The sequence below is a fragment of the Caretta caretta genome, chromosome 9 (assembly GCF_965140235.1).
Source record: "Caretta caretta isolate rCarCar2 chromosome 9, rCarCar1.hap1, whole genome shotgun sequence".
Taxonomy (NCBI): Eukaryota; Metazoa; Chordata; order Testudines; family Cheloniidae; genus Caretta; species Caretta caretta.
This window is the reverse complement of record NC_134214.1, coordinates 28341638-28357954: the sequence shown is the minus strand read 5'-3', so window position 1 is coordinate 28357954 and position 16317 is coordinate 28341638. Positions and strand designations below refer to the sequence as shown.

Here is a 16317-nt window from a genome sequence, read left to right as displayed (position 1 = left end):
GGCACGCGACCCATCGGGTAAATTCACTGACAGGCCAGGACGGTTTGTTTACCTGCAGTGTCCGCAGGTTCAGCCGATCGCAGCTCCCACTGGCCGCGGTTCACTGTTCCAGGCCAATGGGGGCTGCACGAAGCAGCTGCCAGCACATCCCTCGGCCCATGCTGCTTCCCGCAGCCCCTACTGGCCTGGAACGGCGAACTGTAGCCACTGGGAGCTGCAATGGGCTGAACCTGCAGATGCTGCAGGTAATTAGAATATATTGTAACTAATTGGGCATAAGTACATGCACACTATGAATTACTGAATCACAGAAATGTAGGATTGGAAGGGACCTCGATAAGTCATCTATTCCAATCCCCTGCTTGAGGCAATAGTAAGCATTAACTAGACCACCCCTAACAGGTGTTTGTCTAACCTCCTTAAAAACCTTGTGCTTAAAAACCTCCTGTGGCAGATTCCACTACATCCCTAGTTAATATGTTCCAGTGCTTAGCTACTCTGACATTTAGGAAATTTTTTTCCTAATGTCAAACCTAAATCTCCCTTGCTGCAATTTAAGCCCATTTAAGTCCTGTCCTCAGTGGTTAAGAAGAACAATTTATCACCCTCTTCTTTTTATCAACCGTTTACATTCTTGAAGATGGTTATGTCCCTCTTCAGTCTTCTCTTCTCCAGACTAAACAAACCCATTTTTTTCAATCTTTCCTTGTATGCATAAGTGCCGACTTCCCCCCTTTCCCTGGGGTGCTCGACCTCCCCCCCACACTCCCACTCCACCCTTTCCATGAGGCCCCTCCCCTGCCTCACCCCAGCAACCCTGCGGGAAGCGCTGGCAGGTAGGCAGAGGAGTGGGGACATGGCACGCTCAGGGGAGGAGGAAGAGGTGGGGCGGGGGATGAAGGGAGCTTGGCTGCCAGTGGGTGCAGAGCACCCACTAATTTTTTCCCATGGGTGCTCCAGCCCCGGAGCACCCACAGAGTCGGTGCCTATGCTTGTATGTCATGTTTTTTAGACCTTTAATCATTTTTGTTGCTATTCTCTAGACTTTCTCCAATTTCTCCACATCCTTCCCCAAGTGTGGTGCCCACAACTGGACACAGTTCTCTAATTGAGGCCTTATCAGAGCTGAGTAGAGTGGAAGAAATACTTCTCATGTCCTAGCTTACAACACTCTTGTTAATACATGTGACAGAGTGCCGAGCAACAGCACCTGATCCAGCAGTCTGACCATAGCAACTTCAATTAGTTGCCTTATAAACACCTGAATGTGGGAACTGAGCCAAACCAATAGGCTGGAAAAGTTAATAACTAATTACCTCATTAAATCAGAGGTAAAAAGGTAAAAGGAAGGAAGAACAATGTGTGGGAGAGAAAGTGCTGTAGGCTGGTAGAACCAATGACATAGGAGATTTCTCCCCTGCTGTGCTTAGAAGTCCCCAGCTGGCCTGTGCCAGCTAACTCAGGTATAGGTGTTAACTCATAAGTAGTCCAAAGACTTCAATAGACACGTTGTCTGAGTAACTGCTCATGAGTGGGACTAAGGGGTTCACAATCTAGCCCTAATTAATCAATGAGGATCTTATTCTTCCATTGGTAGCAGGATGCAGTGCGGAATGAACACTGTTGTCATAAGATACTACCAAGAAAAGTAGCAAATCCTGTGTGCTTTTTTTAAAAGCAGCTATGGGTAGTTACAAGATAAAATGGCCACAGAGTCCCATCCTGTAAAGTGCCAAAAGGGGATACAGTCAGAGGGAAGGAGGGGGATAACCCACAAAGATAACTGCTTGCATCAAATTATTCCCCTTTGAGAACTACAGGAAGTATAGATAAAGATGTAAGTGACAGCTACCTTTTCTTATGATGCCACAGTTAATAAGTTCAGCAGGTGGGGTACAGAATATTAACACTCCCTGAATGAGCCAATCACACTAGTGAGGCAGTGCACCCTAGTTACTAGCTCCCAACCCCTCTCCAGATCCCCGAAATGCTTCTCGTCCAGCACCTACAAACTCCTCACCGAGCACCCAAAGTCAGCCATGATTTCTTGCCTTGATATTAATCCTTCAATATTTTCTGACCACAGCAGATTGAGAGATTTTAGGTTGTTACAAGAAACTGTTGCTGGTTTGGGGACACAAGGTGGAAGAAGTTTCAGTATCTCTGGTCTAGTAGACTAAGCAAAAGAGCAGAAGCTAGGAAGCCATGAAATCTAATTCTGGCATGAGGCTAACACACTGGGCCATATCTTACCCTACATTTAGACTGGTTTGTTGGTTAGGTTGGTCACCAGCATAGTGACCTAACAGAAAACTTCACTGTCATTTTTTTCATTTACAGTAAAAACTTTGTTATCTGACATGTTGTGGGAATGAGGGGTGCAGGTTAGTCAAAAATTCCTGTTAACTAAGAAAAGGAGTACTTGTGGCACCTTAGAGACTAACCAATTTATTTGAGCATGAGCTTTCGTGAGCTATAGACTAACACGGCTGTTACTCTGAAACCTGTTAACTAAGAGTTATACTTACCAATGGAGGGAGGGAGTTTGGGTGCAGGAGGGGATTGAGGGCTGGGGGTTGGGCAGGGGCAGCGCATGGAGCCTAGGAACAGGAGGGACAACTGGACACCTGGCAACCCTATTGAAGATTTGTATCGGGAGATATTAGAAATGCCAGTTTCTAGAGCTTTCTGGTTGGTAAAGTGCTGGATAACACAGCTTTTATTGTATTTTTTAAATTTAAAAATGACAAAACTGTGGTCAGCTGTCTGTAACATACAAAGCCAGTATGCCATCTAAGGAGTAATGTAATGCAGGGGTTCTCAACCTTTTTCTTTCTGAGGCCCCCCTCAACATATTATAAAAACTCCACAGCCCACCTGTGTCACAACTGTTTTTCTGCATATAAAAGCTAGAGCCAGCGTTAGGGGGTATCACGCAGGGCAATTGCCCGAGGCTCCATACTACAGGGGCCCTCGCAAAGCTACATTTCTTAGGCTTCGGCTTCAACCCCGAGTGGTGGGGCTCAGAGCCCCGGGCTTCAACCCCATGCAGTGGGGCTTTGGCTTTCTGCCCTGGGCTCCAGAAAGTCTAATGCTGGCACTGCTTGGCGGACCCCCTGAAACCTGCTCGCAGCCCTCAGGGGGACCCAGACCTCTGGTTGAGAACCACTGATGTAAGGACAAGATTAACACCTTTGGGAAGTGGACTGGGACTATAGCACAGTGGGCTTGTAGGGGTAATATTAATTTTATATGTTGGTATGCAAGATTTCTGCAGTTTTCTGTGTATTCTCCCATCTTACAAGCAACACCCAGTCTGATAAGAATCCTCATTCTTCTCTCCCTTACACCAGTTTTATTTCAGTGGAGATGCACTGGTATAAGTCCCAACTTACAATTGTACAAGTGCAGGCCCAATATTATTACAAGGGCATGCAGAAGTGCATTACGGGTTCCTTTTGTGCATCATTCATTTTTGTCTCTCCACCTGCCTTTCACATTGTTTTATTTTGAAGAGCATCATTTGACCCAAAATGTTTTTTTTTAATACTGAGATCTGCATTAGAAAAGTATTAATAAATAAATAATAATAATAATGCTTTTCAGGTTTCCCTAAATATAAACAATGATAAATATTCCTTAAATACAGAAAACTGACACGTTATAGACACATATTGGGTCACCATTGCTCTATTTAGTAGGTAGTGAAAATATAACCATCTTATACCTATATCTAACTGGTAATCGTTCAGTGTGTTGCAGTCGTACATCTCCTTGCCCTCTGGAGTCCTGAGACAATAAACACTATTTGGAAAGCCACATTTCAGGGTTACCAGTGTTTTCAAAAGGGACACTTTTGTAGCAAGAAGATAAATACTCCCCTTAATGGGCACTTTCTCTTGGGTTACAGCATTGTACACATAGAAGGCTGGTTTGTCTTCTTCCTAAAAGTAAAAATAATAATGACATAAGTACTCCAGCAACAATGCTCTTGTAAATTGTGCCTATAGTTTAGGTACACTCTTTTTACACATCTAAGGATCTACTGTCCTTTTTGTTCGAGCGTGGTCCAGTGGACAGAGCAGGAGACTAGGTTCTATTACCAGTTATCCCTAAAACTGGCTGCTTGACCTTCTCCAGTCATTAAGGGCCCAAACCTACAAGGTATTGAGCGCCTCTTGTGAGGTGCTGAAAAACGTAAGCGCCTTTTGACATCAGTGAGACATTAGGGCACTCCTCATCTCTTGAGGGGCTTTTGACACCTGGAGGAGTGGGCCCTGAACTCCTCTGTGTTCCAGTTCACTCATCTATGAAATAGATAGAATAATATTTATTTCACAGGGATGTTGTGAGGCTTCGCTATTTCAGATTTGTAAAATGCTTTCAGATGCAAGGATGAAAATCATGAGCATATATTTTTTACTTCATTTATAACAGTTCCAAGGTAAGGTCTGTCTATATTTTACGTCTTGTACAACAATTAACACACAGTCACTGCTTATAAATGTAAGCCTAATTCTGCACATTAGTGCACCCCATTAACTTCAGCTGAGTAGCATCTGTGAGTTAGAGCAGAATTTGGTTCTATTAATGAAAATACTAGTTGACTGTTAGCATGAATAGAGGTTACTGCACTGAGGTGCAATTCAGGAATATCCCATTGGAGTCAGAAAAGCACAAGGAATTTCATTGAATATAGAAGACCACTAGGAGAAATAGCGAGATGGTGCAGGTTGCAAAACCATCAAGATATGGATAACGATGACATTTGGCTTTGCACCTGTTGCATCAGATCTAAGGAGTTTGATTTTCTCAGTGCCTGACCATAATTGAGTTTTAGATGAAAGACAGCTGGCTGAAACTTAATCTCGATAAGACACAGGTGATGCAGTTCACTAATAAGAGGAGACGGCAGAAAGGATATCTTACAATTTATAATCTAGAGTTCCAATAGGATCTTCGGCTGCTTCTGGATGTTCAGATAGCAGCCCCGCCCCACCCCACCCCCGTTATGGTTGCTTTTGTTATCTCTGTGCTTGACTAAGTGGTAGTGACAGGATTTTCCTATCAGATCCAGGCCTTGTCAAAAGCCTGTACTTTTGTCTTCTCCAGATTGGCTTACTGCAATATGTTCTTTGTGGTGCTATACCCGATGATAAAGTTAGTCAAAATTTTCTGAGTCTGAAATTTTCAGTTAAATTTTTTGGGTTTCCCAAGTACCACTAGCTGAAGATAATTCACATTTCAGCTAGCAGAATAAGGCTGGCTACCCACTTGATGAGATTTCAGCCCTTCACAGAGTTTGGGTTTTGTGTCCCTTATTATTTCTGTAGTGTCACTAGCATGCTTGACACTTAGGACTTGTTTTCACTAGAAAATGTTATTGTATTTGACATGACTGTTAAGAGTAGCATTAGATGACAGCATTAGACACTTACGGTAGAGGCTGTTCTAGATTTGATTTTTGACAAACAGGGAGGAACTGGTTGAGAATTTGAAAGTGGAAGGCAGCTTAGGTGAAAGTGAACATGAAATGGTAGAGTTCATGATTCTAAGGAATGGTAGGAGGGAAACAAGCAGAATAAAGATAATGGATTTCAAGAAGGCAGACTTTAGGAAACTCAGGGAGAAGTTAAGATCCCATGGCAAGCAAGGTAGGTAAGATCCCATGGCAAGCAAGTCTAAGGGGAAAAACAGTTCAGTCAGTTGGCAGTTTTTTAAAGAGACATTATTAAGGGCACAATAGCAAACTATCTCACAGCACAGGAAAGATAGGAAGTATGGCAAGAGACCACCTTGTCTTAACCAGGATATCTTCAATTATCTGAAACTCAAAAAACAGTCCTACAAAAAGTGGAAACTAGATCAAGATAAAAAGATGAATATAAACAAATAACACAAGTATATAGGGACAAAATTAGGAAGGCCAAGACACAAAATGAGATTAAACTAGCTGGAGGCATAAAGGGTAACAAGAAAACATTCTACAAATACATTAGAAGCAAGAGGAAGACCAAGGACAGGGTAGACCCATTACTCAATGGGGGGGAGGGGAGAACACGAACAGAAAATGTGAAAATGGCAGAAGTGCTTAAATGACTTTTTTGTTTCAGTTTTCACCAAAAAGGTTTTGAATGGACCTCTAACATAGTGAATGCCGGTGAAAATGAGGTGGGATCAGAGGCTAAAATAGGGAAAGAACAAGTTAAAACATTACTTAGACAAGTTAGATGTCTTCAAGTCATCAGGGCCTGATGAAATACATCCTAGAATACTCAAGGAGCTGACTGAGGAGATATCTGAGCCATTAGGTTAGCAATTATCTTTGAAAAGTCATGGAAGATGGGAGAGATTCCAGAGGACTAGAAAAGGGAAATAAGAACAACCCGAGGAATTACAGACCAGTCAGCTTATCTTCAGTACCCAGAAAGATAATGGAGCAAATAATTAAGGAATCTATTTGCAAACACCTAGAACAGTGTTTCCTAAACTTGGGACGCCACTTGTGCAGGGAAAGCCTCTGGCGGGCCCGGCTGGTTTGTTTACCTGCCACGCCCGCAGGTTCAGCCGATCGCAGCTCCCACTGGCTGCGGTTCACTGTGCCTGGCCAATGGGGGCTGTGGGAAGTGGCCCGCGCCAAGGCATGTACTGGCCGCTGCTTCCCACAGCCCCCATTGGCTGGGCACAGCGAACCGCGGCCAGTGGGAGCCACGATTGGCCAAACCTGCGGACACAGGAGGTAAATAAACCGACCTGGCCCGCCAGGGTCTTTCCCTGCACAAGCGGTGTTCCAAGTTTGAGAAACACTGACCTAGAAGATAATAAGGTAATAAGTAACAGTCAGCATAGATTTGTTAAGAACAAATCACATCAAACCAACCTAATAGCTTTCTTTGACAGGGTAACAAGCCTTGTGGATTGGGGAGATGAAATAGGGGTGGTATGTCTTGACTTTCGTAAGGCTTCTGTCTCATATGACTGTCTCATGAACAAACTAGGGAAATAAACCTAGATGGAGCTACTATAAGATAGATGCATCGCTCATTGGAAAACCGTTCCCAGAGAGTAGATATCAGTGGTTCAGAGTCAAACTGGAAGGGCATGTCAAGTGGGGTCTTGCAGGATCAGTTCTGAGTCTAGGTCTGTTCAATATCTTCATCAGTGATTTAAGATAATGGCATAGAGAGTACACTTATAAAATCTGTGGGTGATACCAAGCTGGGAAGGGTTGCAAGTGCTTTGGAGGATAGGTTTAAAATTCAAAATGATCTGGACAAATGGTCTGAAGTAAATAGGATGAAATTCAATAAGGGCAAATGAAGGTACTCCACTTAGGAAGGAATAATCAGTTGCAGACATACAACATGGGAAATGACTGCCTAGGAAGGAGTACTGCGGAAAAGGATCTGAATGTTATTCAGTCTTGGTCAGCATTTTGTCAGCTGACTCAACTCTACACAGTCATGTTCAAACCACATACCATTTGCTAGTGAAGGCAACCTTCATGAGACCAGCTCTCTCCTTATATTCCATTCCAACAACTGATATCAGCTGGGACAGTTGGTCTAACAATGCCTAGATTTCCATGTCTAGGGGTTGCTGACAGAACATTATAGGATGTATGCTTTCACCTCCTGAAATTCACGTCACCCTTTGTTCCAACAAAGCCAGAATTTGTGGACCTTCACGTGCAAAGCTTTTCTATTATGCAAGCTTTTTCTAAGGGGGTGGATTTAGTGGAGAGGGTCTCAGTTTTGGTGAATTGATAAATCAATTATTGTTGTTGCTGCATCATTTTGCATATATTTTGTAAATGGTGTTTTTAAGTATTGATTCTTGTTGTGTCTAGTGTTTTATGATAGGTGTTACGGAAATGCATGTAAATTCTCAATCCTAAAGAGAGCCACATGTTTAAGACCTACTCCCCAGAGGTGTTGAGCATCTCAAGGAAAATGCTGTGGCCTCTCAATTTATTGACCCTCTGGAGGCGGTCACTACCTTGCAGGAATGGGCAGTGACTATACAGATTTACCAAGTAGGGGCTGCATATCAGGGTTTAAAGAGGCAATTTAAAAAAGAATTCCTACCATCAAATCTCTGCCTCTTCTGAAGAAAAAGCAAACACACAGCATGCAACATGCATACAGATCAAGGACTTGATTAAATTAAATTTATCTTTCTCCCCAGGGAAACAGCAACAACAAAGCTAGAACCAGAAGACTTGGAGTAAACAAGCTGCTAAGTTTCTCAAAGACATCTGAACACTGCAGTCCTTTTCTGTTCCACTCCTTGTTTTTATACACTGCAGCCCTAGTGATTGCTGTACCAGGAGCAGCAATAATTCTGGCCAACTAATCCTATGACAGAGAGTGGAGCAATAAGCAAGACTAAAAATGTTCTTTATTGTTTATGGACTGAGGGACCTACATACAGCCAAGCTATCTTCAGGATCTTTTCCGGCTTATATAACAACCATGGCGAGAAGCCAGGCTTGTTAGTGCACAGAAGCTGCTGCCTTGCAACAGCCCACCTCATTAATTACTGCACATGGCTTTGCAGTTTGCAGCTAATCAAAACAAAACAAAAAAAAAAAGCACACTCTAAAAGACAGTCTTCCCTGTGTGCATGAATCAGAAATCTAGGTTGCAGTGCTGTTGTGTACTTTTATCATGTCTGTTTCTACAATGCTTTGTTTAGCCTTGTATTGTTTTAGCCTCAGCACTTTTCTCCCTTGTGACAAACAATTGAAGGTCAAATTGTGCGTGGCCCTGCATAGATGAGCTTGTGGGGACAGAACACAGGGATCCTGTTCTCCCTCTTTCCAGCACCCATGCAGGAAGCATTGCTGAAAATCAGCTGAAGCCTATGGCCCTGAAACTCAGATGTGGATGAACTGTCCTTGGCATAGGACCTGGGATAGTGGTGATCAGAGGTGGCTGTACGCCAACATTACATCCCTCAGTCCTGAGGCTAGCCAGGGTCTGGTTTTATCCTCAGGGCTGCTCTAAGTTGTGCTGACTGGTAATGGTCCCCAAGAGTTTATTGCCCCCTCAGCATGGCCACACCGCGTCCGCTGGAGGCTGTAATAAGGTGATGTAGGGGTAGTTACTCTGGCACTACATCTGTTTAAGACAGCATTGGCAGTTCAAAGAAATGGAATAGGGCCAAGGATCTGGTCTTATTAATGCATGACTTTTGCGTAACCCCCACAGCAGTGGTAACATGGACAGGATTACTTGTATGGATGGCAGGTGCACAGAGTACTCTAATTTAGTAGCCAAGAAGATCTGATATGCTTATAGACAAGAAGGGTAGTTAGGAGCCCCATGACACAAAACCCACACAAATGCCACCCTGGAGAGAATAAAAGTGTTCCTCATGATGGATGAAAACAGCCAAGGTTGTTACAGACATTGACTGTGAGGGACAGAAATAGTTGTTTTGGATTAAGATTTAAGACCAGCCGTAAAGGTCTTGTGCAAAGCCTGTCACCAGACATATTAAACAGTCTTTTTCTGTTTTCTGCAAAGGGTAACTCCTCCTCCTTCCAGCCAGAGTGAAAATCCTCCAGGAGGAGGAGTTGTATTTTCTTTAAAATAAAGGCAGCAATTAGCCACCTCAGAAAATTAAAGAAAATGACCTGTTATGGGATTTAGGAGAGGGAGAAGACTCAAGAAAAAGGATACAAGGGTCATTCAGACACTGAAAAGCCCTGTATAAAAAAATTTTTTTACACCTTCGTTGATTGAAGTACTTTCTGTTTTTCTTGTAACTGGGAACAATCCAGTCAAAATATTGTTTAAAAATAAATTTATGTGATGGCAATTGGTAATTATCTCATTTTAATTTGTGTAAGCCTCACTCAGCTGTGTTGTACACTTCCCTGGAATTACAGACTTTAAGTGAACATGGGTTAAAAGTTGGCCCCCAAATGCCATATTCTGTCCTTAGATCCATGTGTGCAACAGCACTGAAAAAGGAGGACCTTTTGGTTAAAACACAGTATTGAGAGTCAGGCAACTTAGATTGTATTCCTGGCTGTACCCAGATTCCCTGGAAATGTCTCTTAACTTCCGTGCCTCTGCTACCCAACAAGTAATATGGAGAGAATACTTGTAATAACTAATTATACCTCGCTTACAGGGGTGCTAGGAGATTTAATTCATTATTGCTCAAACTGTTTGAAATCCTCAGATGTGTGCACTGTAGAAGTGAGAAGTATTATTTATTGACTTTCAGATTGTAAGTGAAGACAGAATTTGCCCTAGGCAGCCCAATTTTGATGTCTAAATATACTTTTAATAGCCTTTATAATCACTGATATGTCTGAACCAGGTATATATAAACGGCTACAGTTTAGACCAGGGATCGGCAACCTTTGACGTGCGGCCCATCAGGGAAATCTGCTGGCAGGCCAGGATGGTTTGTTTACCTGCAGCATCTGCAGGTTTGGCTGATTGCAGCTCCCACTGGCCGCGGTTCGCCGTTCCAGGCCAATGGGGGCTGCGGGAAACAGCGTGGGCTGAGGGATGTGCTGGCCACCACTTCCCACAGCTCCCATTGGCCTGGAACAGCGAACCGCGGCCAGTGGGAGCTGCGATCGGCCGAACCTGCAGGTAAACAAACCGTCCTGGCCTGCCAGTGGATTTCCCTGATGGGCTGGGTGCCAAAGGTTGCCGATCCCGGACTTAGACAGCTAGATGCAGGTCTAGGTGTCCAAATTTAGGCTACCAGGTCTGAAAATTATGCTCAAAAGATATCATATATGTCATGTTTTCCTTAGTTATATATTAAGGATATAGTATAGTTATTTTACCAAACCATACCAGCATGAGAGGCTGTTGTATTTTGTCACGTCTTTTTGTATTGCTTATTTCCTTTAATAGTGTTGGCATAGAGCTGTAATACAAAACTATGAGTTATTCCCCTGAAATTCTAACTCCTTCTCATGTATTCCAGCAAAAGTGTGACCTTACACAACAAGAAAAACCCAGGTTATTTCAATATGGATGCATTTAGAAAGCAAGAGGAAATCATGTGTTCTACTTCCTGAGAATGAAGGAAGAAAAGATTTTCCAGTTACAGCAGAATTGCAAAGTAATATTTTGGTGATCTGATTTTTGCATCATACATGCCTTTTTAGACAGTACAAGGCAGGGAGCACCTGTTTGATTTTTTTTCCTTTTTCACATTTCACACACAAACTGAAATAAACTAGTTCCTGATATGCAGTTTTATTTTGAGTTGGACTAAGGCTGGAGCCAGGACCTAAGCAAGGCAGCTTCCACTTTCTATGGCACTGTCCCCTCCTACCACACCAGATTTCCATGCAAAAATTCAGCAGGAAATTTATACAGCTAGGAGGTCTGTTAACTCCCACTCATGTCCTCTGCAGCTGCTACTAAGCAGCTACAGGGGGACCCAGTCAGTGACAGCATGTCTCCTGGTGGAGTTGTGTTACTAGAGGAGAGGGAGGCCAATGGAACCAAATAAAAGGTGAGCCATCCACATGGATGAGTTCCTGCCTCTATAGAGAGGGGGATGGGGAAGAGACCTTCCCTGCAGAACCACAGGGTCAGGAGGCCTCCAAGCCTCCACCCTTCCTGCCCCCAGATCCTTTCCCTTTCAGGGATTATGTAGATGAAACTCTGCAAGGAAATCTTGCAGTTCCCTGATCCTCTCCCATGGTATTCTCCATGGCAAGGAGGGAGCCAAACCATGATGCTAAATTATAATGAATGATAATTCTTCTTAGAACAATGCCTCTAAAATTAACTCACAAATCTTGGTTCTCACTAGATATAAGGAAAGGTTTTGGTTAGGCTTTAGGGTTCAGTTTAGAGGCCTAATAAGGGCCAGGGCTCATCTTTGTTTTTAATGGTCCCAAAATGTCAATAGTTGTTTTTGAGATTTCAGCCCCAAATGGTGAAAGTCTCATGAGATCAGCAGTTTATGAGATTTTAGTCATCTTGAATGCTGGCAACCTTGCAAGATTAGACCTTTGAATGGTGAGCATTTCTCACAAGAGTTTGGCCACAGCTGTACCATGAATGGAAAAATGGTTCATTCTGGTTTAGAATCCAATTCAGAACCAAAACCAGTGGGGTAGGATTGGAGCCAAGGATTAGGATATAATCTCCACCCGCTGAAATTCGAAGGGGTTCAAATTCAAGGTTCCAGTTGTGGCCTCTCTCCCTATTCTTATCAATGGTATTATAAAGACTATACTATGTGCTGTATTTAAAACTTGCTGCACTTAGCTTACTGGAAGCCTGTGCAAGTGGGAGTAGAGAGACTAGTGCTATTTTTCTATTTAATGCAATTCAACTTTAGCTTTTCTGCATCTCATGAAGGAGCAGCAGCAACTGACTGCCAAAGTATATATTCAATAGAGGAAAAATGACAGATCATGACCTAAAGTCAATTTGTGATCACAGATACTGAGGGAAGGAATGGATTTTGGGGGTGACAGAAATATATGGCTGACAACATCCTCCTAAATCTATTTCCCACAGTGGGAAATCTGTATAGTGCTGTATCGAAGAGGCTTTTTCTCCCTATTTGTAAAGGTCTTTCATTCCACAAATCCAATTTCTGTAGAGACCCTATTTTTACAATCTTTAAAGTTCCATGTAAATAAATATAAGCCCCATCATTCGTGTTACCATAACAACTTTTTTACACTCATTCTTTGACCGTCAGGGTGGCTACTCTTGAGGTCAGATACTTTTTACTGCTGCTTAGTGATGTTAAATTTAGCACAAGGTCTAGAAGGAGAACCAAAAAACACAACAGAATTTCTGGACAATTTAAGACTATCAGTTTTTTTTAATCATACTGTACCTTAACAACACATTTAATAGTCGAGGAAACGGATATCCCTATGTCAGCAAGGATCCAGTTGTCCTTCAGTATTGCTCCTGCATAGATCAGCTCCAAATATTGTCTGCCTTTTTTGTCTTCAGAAAGTGGAATGTGGAAATAATCCTAAAAATGAATAATAAATTGTGAAAAGGATGTTGATGCAGCAGTGATTCCTACCCACAACAAATCTGCATTCATTATTGGTGTTATGTATATTACAGTAGTGCCTTAGAAACTGCCCTTTGCCCCTCAGGGCTTACAGTCCAAGTAAAGTGTTCTAAGAACATACAACTGCTAGATACAAGATTTATACCTTTTTGTTTTGAAAAGAAAATAGTGTTGAGATCTAAGAGCCTTGATTTAGGCTAGGTTTATTTTTTGCTTATAAATTACAAAAATTCTGTGTGTCTAGGAGGTTAAAGAACGTGATGAAGTTTTGCTGCTACAAATGAATACATCTGATCCATTACAAGGGACACAAAGCTAAAACAACAATACACAGGCTGTGATCTTCCTGCTGGGGACTTATGAAAGCTCATATTTTCCCAAGTGGCCTCTGCTTTTGGTTACTTCATATGTTTGAGTGCCCAACTTTAGGCACCTGGACTACCAGCTTCAAACGCTGGTGCCTAAAATGAGGCACCTAAATGAATATTTAAGTACCTGAATTAGATGTCAGGTGGGATTTTCTAAAGAGCTCAGTATTGGCCTATCTGATCCCATGTAAAAAAAACTCCGATTGACTTCAGTGGGAGAAGAGTTAAACCAAACTGAGTGCTTTTGAAAATCTCACCCTACATATTCACAGCTGGCAACAAAACTTGAGGACACCAAAATTAGAAGCCATTTTTAAAGTGTGGGCCTGACTTTGTGCAAGAACTCTGGACTCTTTCCTTGAAAGGATGAACGTGACATAAACAGTGATTTTCCTGGCTGTGTCAAAGTAAATGCATAAAACAATATAGGGTTAATTCAGACAATGCAGCCAAACCTGCAGCCACAGGGACTCCTGACTCACAGGAATCTCACAAGAAGCAAGTTGAAATGTCACTGTGATCATTCTGATGCCATGTAATGTAGAGTGCAAGATGCTCCACATGTGCCTGGAGTTTGGTGGTGACAATTTGAGACCTCTGGGGAATCAGGTCTCTCTTTTAATCCCAGTCTTCACTGGGGCATCTCACAGAGTCTTCCTTTCTCCTGTTTAAGAGAAAATCTCCATTGACTGTTCCCTTGACTATCTACACAAACACACATGCCAGCTCTGAACACTGTCCCGGTTGCTCCCATGAACTGGAACACCCTTCCCAGAGCTGCAGGTGGTGAAGACAATCAGATTTCACATAAAATTGTGGCATTTGTTGTCAGTGGTTCAAAAAGATGACTTAGCAGAGAGACCAATGCTTGTCTGAATCTGCTCTGACACAATACCACTGAGCCTGTAAACCATCATGAAAAGTGAACAACCCCCAAAAGTAAACTCAGATTTATGTATCCACTTTCATATTTCTGTCCTGATTCCAGAACATGCTACGTTGTATCAGCACCAGATGTGAGCCCTCCCTCACTTGCTTTCCCCAGAAGATGAAGTGCCTAGACATGTTATGTATGTTACACATGTAAGAAGTGAACGTTATCTATCTCCTGTACTTTTACAAGGTAAAAGTTTGTTTCTGAATATTTCACTGTTAAAGAATAAGGGCCAGATTTTTATGCCTTTCTAGTAGCATAGAGGGACCATAAAGCTGGCAGTTCTGATCAGGAAGGGATTCCATCCCACCTGTACCATAGAGTCTATGTGAGGAACATGGGGACCAGGGAGAAAGAGATGTGTAGCCAGTGTGCTACTGAACTCTTGAGGATTCTCACTTGTGTGAAATGCCCCTTGGGGTTGGCTGCTGGCCGCCAAATGCAAGTTAAAGTAGCCCCGAGAATGCTCTAACTTTCACCAGCAGCCTGTCTATTATATTGGTAGTATAACAGCAGCTTTGCCTACTGCCCCCATCTTTCATATTGCAACAAGCAGTGCTTGGCTAAATCTGAAAATCAGGCAGTAAGAGTCTCAGAAGCCTTATGCAGAAATCAGGGATAGACAGCCAGAAGATCTATAAAATGAACTCCCTTACATTAGAATAGGGAATACTATGCAGTAACATTTATATTATACATGTATTTAAACCATAAGTTAAACATATCAAAATTTAAAATAATTAGCTTGATAATTAGTTAAGCACCTACCTTTATCATCAGTTTTACAGCTTGCACAGTTTGGTCTGATGAAATGTCAAAAGCTTCACAAAATCCTTCAAAAGCTATGAAAATCCTCATCTTGTAAAACGCTGCTAAAAACTGCTAGGAGACCTTCCTGAGCTAACAAAACACATGCCTTGCCAAGTTCATATCCACAATTAATGACAAAAGACAAAAACAAAAAAGCAAAATCCATACCACAACAAGCCAGAGAAGACTACAAATATCCAGCCTAAGAGTTTCTTCTCTTCAAAACAAATGCCTGCCAGAAAAAGCCCTGCCGTAACAGACAGCAGTGACCCTGAGATACAATGTCATGAATGTGTTTCTCTAGCTCAGCTGAATTAGGGGGGAAAATCCCTCCCTCCATGTGTTTAGTGAAACCAACAAACCACATATTGATTAAGGCAAGTGTGAACAAGTTTCAAACATGTACATACAGGATCCAAGCTAATCATACTTCTACCATCATACCCACTGTCCCTGCAAGCTAGTAACTTTGCTTAGTCAAAGTGCTACTGATTAAAGCACTGAGAGTCATCAAACAAGGATCCTTGGCAGCTGTTAAACTGAAATGTTTGTTTATTGCCATCTGCAAAGTGTTTTGTAAATAAGTCTAAGCCACATTTATTCATGTTACTATAACAACTTTATTCATCTGTTTACACTTCTGAATCCACTGTGAGAAACATTAGCTACTTATATATATATATATTTTAAAGTAAATATAAAGGCCAGTAGTTTGCAGTGTGTGAGCTAGTGTTTAGAACATGGGAATAAGCTTTAGGATTCTTGAGTTCTCCACCAGAAGCAGCAGCCATGCACCTTGAATAGCAGAGTGCGGAAAGATACCCTGCCCCCACCCACTGCTAGGGATGCTGGCCATAACCTGATTGTTTGGAAGTTGAGAGCTAATCAGCCAATGGAGAGGCAGTAAATGGAGCTGGGGAGTGTGGGGTAGAGCCAGACAGGATGGGAAAGCCAAGCTGCAAACATAAATTAGCTCTGACAGTATTTCTATTGTGGGGGCATTAGCCCCCATTGCCCTCCTGGTTCTACCATCCTTGTTCTCCTTCACATGCCATTAACTTTTCTTTGACCTTAGACATACCACAGTCTCTCTGTGGCTCAGTTTACAACCAGGCCTTCATTCTGATCCAGCAGACAGGTAGGACCTCTGGTCTATGGAGAGCCTCATACTCA

General features: G+C 42.4%; 1 protein-coding gene across 1 annotated transcript in view; it reads right to left on the bottom strand.

Annotated features, from left to right (window-relative positions):
* The window catches only part of ANKUB1 (ankyrin repeat and ubiquitin domain containing 1), a 32249-nt gene extending 16651 nt beyond the window's left edge, over positions 1 to 15598 (bottom strand). The window contains exons 1-3 of the mRNA XM_048865055.2: positions 15103 to 15598; positions 12844 to 12987; positions 3728 to 3944 (exon numbers count right to left, since the gene is read on the bottom strand). Of these exons, the coding sequence (XP_048721012.2) occupies positions 3728 to 3944; positions 12844 to 12987; positions 15103 to 15192 (451 nt within the window). The 5' untranslated portion in view covers positions 15193 to 15598. The remainder of the gene's footprint in view (positions 1 to 3727; positions 3945 to 12843; positions 12988 to 15102) is intronic.
* Positions 15599 to 16317: the final 719 nt, after the last annotated feature.